The sequence below is a fragment of the Cryptotermes secundus genome, unplaced genomic scaffold (assembly GCF_002891405.2).
Source record: "Cryptotermes secundus unplaced genomic scaffold, Csec_1.0 scaffold1801, whole genome shotgun sequence".
In the NCBI taxonomy this organism is placed as follows: domain Eukaryota; kingdom Metazoa; phylum Arthropoda; class Insecta; order Blattodea; family Kalotermitidae; genus Cryptotermes; species Cryptotermes secundus.
In genome coordinates this window covers 289311-295310 of record NW_019743179.1, presented here as the reverse complement: position 1 = coordinate 295310, position 6000 = coordinate 289311, and the positions used below count along the sequence as shown (strand labels likewise).

Here is a 6000-nt window from a genome sequence, read left to right as displayed (position 1 = left end):
GTTTCTCTTCATGGTATCTACATTATCACCCAGTGTATTCACATCAGCAGAGACCAACAGCTGATATACCTAAGAGCGCTGACCCGATGTACATTCAATAACTGAGAGAAGTAGTTCCTCCACTTATTCAAAATGTTGTGAGAATCTGCAAGCAGATCACCATTCTCATCGTTCACTAAGTTACTGCTAGGCTGGTAACCCCTCTTAAAGCGGCCTCCGTAGTCTAGAGGTAACGTTCCCACCTCATGACTCATGGTACGCGGGTTCAAACCCGGCGGAGGTCGTGGAATTTTTAAGGGCGGAAAAATTCAGGGAACAAGTCCTCCGGGAGAGACTTCAAGCTGTGGGTCCCGTGTCTTAGCTTTACGGCACGTAAAAGAACCTCGTGTCTCCAAAGGAGGTTACTGAGCCAAATTCAAGGACGTTTCCCGCCCAACAGTAGTCTCTAACAACTCTGATAGATGGGTGAAGCATTATAGATACCGACAAGCCAATAGAGGCCGAACTCGCTGGCTCGGTCGGGACTGATGGTACGCACCAATATCGGTAGGGTATAGAGACTGGTAGAATATCATGGAGGGAAGCACAATGGACCAATACTGGTCTAAGTGCATGGGGAAACCCACCCTCTCCAATAACTAACTAATCCCTCTTAAAGTCATTTATTCCTCTATAGAGGTCTCTGAATGTTCTTGTTCTTACTGTTCATTGCAAGCTCATCAATTTTGTCTTTCAGATATTCCCTCTTTTTGTTCCTGAAATGCCTGCTGGTTTCGCGTCTTATATTGTTCACATTATCCCCATTTAACTCGCTTGGATCCTGTAACCACTGCAATCTGGCCTGCTTTCTTTGATCTCATAATTTTAAGCATCCTTCTTCGAAGCATGGCTGTCCTCGGTACTCACTGGTTTAAAGGCTTGACGTCCCTAGAGCCGGTCTGAGTGCTGGGGAAAAGAGATAAATTTCTTTCTCTTACCGGGTATCGAACTCCGAGCTCCTAAATTATGCAGCCAGTAGCACAGTCACTATAGTGACTGAGCCATCCTGGTTTTTACAATAACCTTCGGTCACTGTCATTTTAAGTTAAACTGCATAAACAGCAATTAAGAGAGACAGCCTCATTAATATCTACTGAAAATGAGTAATGATCCTTTGAGTTTTACCTCCACGTCCCGTATACGCCTTGAATGGATATAGAATTGTTTAGTCGCTATATTCAGAGCGGCTGACATACTAAACTAACTGGGGTCAAGGCGAGAAGAGCTAATGGTTCACCATTTAATTTCAGAGTCCTGAATGCGTGGAACTCCACTGTCACGCCCCTTATGTGACTTTATGTCGCCGTGTTAGGCAGAAGGTCGGGTTAGGTCAGCTGGCGAATTGCGCTGATGTGGGCCAGAGTACTGGGATTCGATTCCGAACAGGGAGAACACGATATTCAGACCGGAGTACAGAGACCAGGCACGAATGCATGGAGCTTTTCCTCCAGGGCCAGTGTCCCTGCGCCGAGGTTACCTTGCGCGAGAGCAGTGCAGGCCGGTTCTTCCGCCAGCAGAATGCACGGTCGGTCACGTGTCTTCGCGCCCACAATGCAGCAGCCGACTGCAAGCGGCCAGAGGAGTGAGTAATGGAGCGCAGAAGTGTGGCCAAGTTTCACCGTGCTTCCGAGGACTTCAAGTCGGCGTCCTGCCCGGCCCTAATCGCCCTTATCGACCGCCGAGGTAAGCACACTGCTTTCTTATGGACCGAGCATGTGTACCGGCGGAGTCAAGTTCACAAACTGCCCCTTTGCGGGGGTTGAACAGAGGGGGGACGCACAACAATCGCTTGTGGTCGTGGTGCAAGGCCCGGTTAAGGCCCACCACTTATTAATTTATTCATCGGTCATTGTCTTCACTGAGTTATCTCGTGGCTTTCCCCGGAAATTTGAAAGGCATGCAAAAAACAAAAAAGGTCAAGAAATTGTCTGGAACGTTACGTTCCTGAGACGGTGACTATGAATATCACTGCGCTCTATAATATGACCCCGTGTAGTTCGGTACATAAGAACCAGCATTTCGAATTAACTTGCTGTCTCCATTTCCAGGGTAGGAATTAATTTCCTCTCAAAAGCTTATTAGCTATCAGATTACACGGTGTCGCTTTCCAGAAGGCCTTAATACTGATACTCACTGCCATGACAACTCTAGGTTAATGTGTTCTGGGATGTGACTCCACTGGTACCAACGTTTCGGAGAGATCTGCCTACTCCTTCTTAAGTGTAGAAAGCAGATTCTTCCGAAACGTTGGTACGTATCTACCAAACTGTATGGAGTCACATCCCTGAAGACCACAGCCTGAGGATCTCCCAGTGTTATTGTATCAGCGCTTTCCCGTATCAGCCTGTGTGCCGACTACAAGCGTTGTTGCTACGTCACAATAGCCGCCTGTCTTGCTCTGACATATCCCCGAGGTCACGGTTGGCCATAACCTCCCTGTTCCACATCATCGAACCTGTATGACTTACGCAGCTGGAAAAACATCGTTAAATAACCCATGTGTTGAAGAGTACTGTTTACAGGGATGTAACGCCGTTACCGACGTTTCGGGTCGTCGAAGAATAAGCCAAGCGACTTTTATTGCTTAGTTTACCCCTCGACGCGGAAGATGGGTGCAGTACATTCCTCTAGACCTCAGTTAACGTCTGCAGGACTTGCATGACGGCATAGCTCATAAACTGTTCCTCTTCATAATCACCGCTGTAACTGCAAATCCGACAATCCGCGTGATGTTTTGTGTTTTGATATACTGCGCCTGAGAGTGTGTTGTTTCCTGGTTTGTTAAGATCGTAGGTTATGACATCATCTGCCTGAAGGACAGAGCCAGTCAAGGGCTAACAGGAGTTGTCTGTATTCTCTCAGCAATTATATGTTCATCTGCCGTGAGGTATCAATACTGTGTCCGACATAAAAAGCTACACCTGTTTTCTTTTTGCCAGTAGGAAGACGCGATCGTGGAATTCATGTAATAGTATATAGAAATTCAGTTCGTACGTCACTGGGAACACATTACGTGTCATAAGCACCGACTGGTTTATGCTATTCAGCAAAATAAGCGCTATTTACTGTAAAGGCGCGTCCACATTACTCGTACTCGTGCTCGTGTGACTCGCTATGCTCGCGAGTAATGTGGATGATATGACAAGTCACGAGTCAAGCAAATTTAAAATTTTTCATTTAAAAACTATAGCCAATAAATTAAAATACGACTACAGCCTATACACACTACGAGTAAATATACGGACCCTCACGCGCCGAAGCCTGGCGAGCAACTGAAGTAGTCCGGACGAAGATTTAATAGCACAGGTAAAAGCCAGACGAGTCTCCCGACGAGCACAAGCCTGGCGAGCACGAGCACGAGTAATGTGGACGCACCTTAAGAATCATACGAAGCATTGTAGGAAAATTGCAGGAGTTTCTGTATGTTAAAGCAGGAGGTACATTTCCAGACATGCAGGGTACCTGCGGATATGCGAAAAGTCGACAGAGGTGGTCCCGTAGAATGTGGGTTGAGCATAGGGCTAACAAATCCGCCCCCGTATTATTAAAAAATCTATGAACTTGAATTCTTTTGTCCTTGTGTTTAATTAAATACCAGGCCATGAAGAAGTGTGGGAGCAGTGAAGATATCTCACCTAAAATTAAATAATAAAATTATATTAACTGATAATATTCATTTGCTTCCAATGTATAAGCCTGCATTTGATGGAGGTGAGTGATCTATTTGACTCTCCGGCCGCTTTATCTCTTGGGGAAAGAGTCCCGCTGTCCTTTGGATAGGTGTTGGGTGGGCCCCAGGGCCGATCTAGATGCTATCGAAAAGAGAAGGATCACTTTCCCCTGCAGGGAATCGAACAACAATTCCTCGGTTGTTCGGCCAGTACCCTAGTCACCATTGTAACCTGTTCCGACGAAAATGTAATACTTCGAAAATGAAAGTGTGGACTGGATTTATCAGGCTCGGGACAGCGGCAGGTGGTGGACTCTTATGAACAAATTAATGGACCCTAGAGTACCATAAAAGGCAATGAATTTCTTTACCACCTGAACGACTGTCAGCTGAAAAACTGCTCTTTGTTATACTCATGAGGAACGGAGGTCGTGGAATTTTTAAGGGCGGAAAAATTGAGGAACAAGTCCTCCGGGGGGTCCCGTGTCGTAGATTTACGGCACGTAAAAGAGCCTCATGTCTCTAGGAGACCTCAGCAAAATTAGGCAACAATTTCCCGCCCAAGTAGTTTCCAATGCCTCTGGTAGATGGGGGAAATATCAAGTACCGACGGCCGACCTCGTTGGCTGAACGGGGCTGATAGCACGCACCAGTACCGGTAGGGTATGGCGACAGTAGAAATTAAAGGGGGACGCACAATGGACCAATAACTGGTCTAAGTGCATGTGGAAACCCACCCCCTCTAATAATAATAATAAATACTCATGAGGAAAGCCAGGAGTCGTTGAGATGAACATACAGCCTTCATCTTCAGCAAGCTTAGTTTAGCCCCCGAGGCGTCGGGCTCCCTCTCAACTACACGACGTTACAAGCCAGAGAACCGTCCTCGTCACAGTTTGTAAAGCGCGCGTGTGCGCGGAAGCTATGCTAGCGGTGCCCGGCACCTTCAGACCCCCCCCCCTACCAGTGCACCCCTCCGCCCGCTTGACCGTGACATTGCATGTTTCTGTCCCACGGAATCCGATTCGCTTGACCTACAAAACAAGAAGTACAACGGCCGTAAATGCTACCATCGAGTTGTCCTCGTGCAGCTGTTCTAGCAGCGTTTTGCTTTCCTTCATTCCATCTCTCCCTTATCGCTTGCACTTTCTTGCTCTCTTTCTGTTGTAGCTCAGTCAGTGTGGTGACTAAGATGTGGACCGGATGACCGTGGAATCTGCTTCTCTCCTCCGCAGCCCACACAATCTTTACAATGCGTATTGGGGCGCTCTTTCCCCGAGGATAAACCGAACGGGGCATGAACCTGACCAGTCACCTCCAACTAGTGCCGAGGTCAACAAAACGTGCATGTATAGACGTGTTCATGGCGTAGTGCATAATTAGTTAAGTGCAGGCACAGCTTTACCTTTTTGCCATGAAAACACATGGGAAAGTGGAGGTAGAGCATCAAAATTCTTGACCACGTCACTGGATGGAGGTGAGTGTTAAGCTTCACTCTCCGGCCGCTTTAACCCCGGGAAGTCGGTCCCCGTACACATTGCTTAGGTAACGCCGTGTGTTACCAGTTACAATTCTGAGTACTTCGGCTGATGGCTACTACCGTGTTGTATAAATGTAACAGTATTCACTGTAGCCCCAGTGCCAAAGTTATAGCACTGTTCGTTGAATTGTTTTGCCGTTTTTTTTTACTTCGTGGCCCCTAGTCCGCAAGCAAACTATACCGACCGAGCGACCGCCGCTTGTCGGCGAAGTTAGTGCCAACTTTTGCGGATGGAGGGTGTCGCGTGATCAGCGCAACGGATCCCCACGGCCGTTAATCTCGGTTTTCTAGACCGGAGCCGCTACTTCCTTGAAATAGTGTCACAGTTATCCTCAGGAGGCTGCGTACGGTGCCAAATACGCCAATTAAAGTCGATACAATATTTCGGCGTTATTCCTTAAGTATTAGCGTACTGACCAGCAAGGTAGCCATGCCTCGGTCTAGAACGGGTACATCTGCGAGGAACAAGTGAGAGGCGCAAAGGAAGCGTGCAGATGGATACTGGATACAAACGGAACGCCTCCCGCGGAGCACTGGCTGTGTCAGTAACCAAGGACGTCTGCAATCACATTGATCACGTTGCCATGGGAACGCGAACACACACGCCCTCACATGTGGCTGCGTGCCGACGCGTTCCGCAACAATGGAACAATTAAATATAACGTAGAAGCTCGTATTCCGGATTCGGGAGGCCCAAGGTTCGACTCTAGTTCGGGTTACTCTCTGTCGTGACGAAGGATCTTCGTACTTT

The 6000-nt window shown here is 47.7% G+C and overlaps 1 protein-coding gene across 1 annotated transcript in view; it reads left to right on the top strand.

Moving 5' to 3' along the window:
* The first annotated feature begins 1606 nt into the window (after positions 1 to 1606).
* LOC111874047 (organic cation transporter protein) overlaps positions 1607 to 6000 on the top strand; it is a 71647-nt gene continuing 67253 nt past the window's right edge. Inside the window, exon 1 of the mRNA XM_023869187.2 lies at positions 1607 to 1722. Within this exon, the coding sequence (XP_023724955.1) occupies positions 1629 to 1722 (94 nt within the window). The 5' untranslated portion in view covers positions 1607 to 1628. The remainder of the gene's footprint in view (positions 1723 to 6000) is intronic.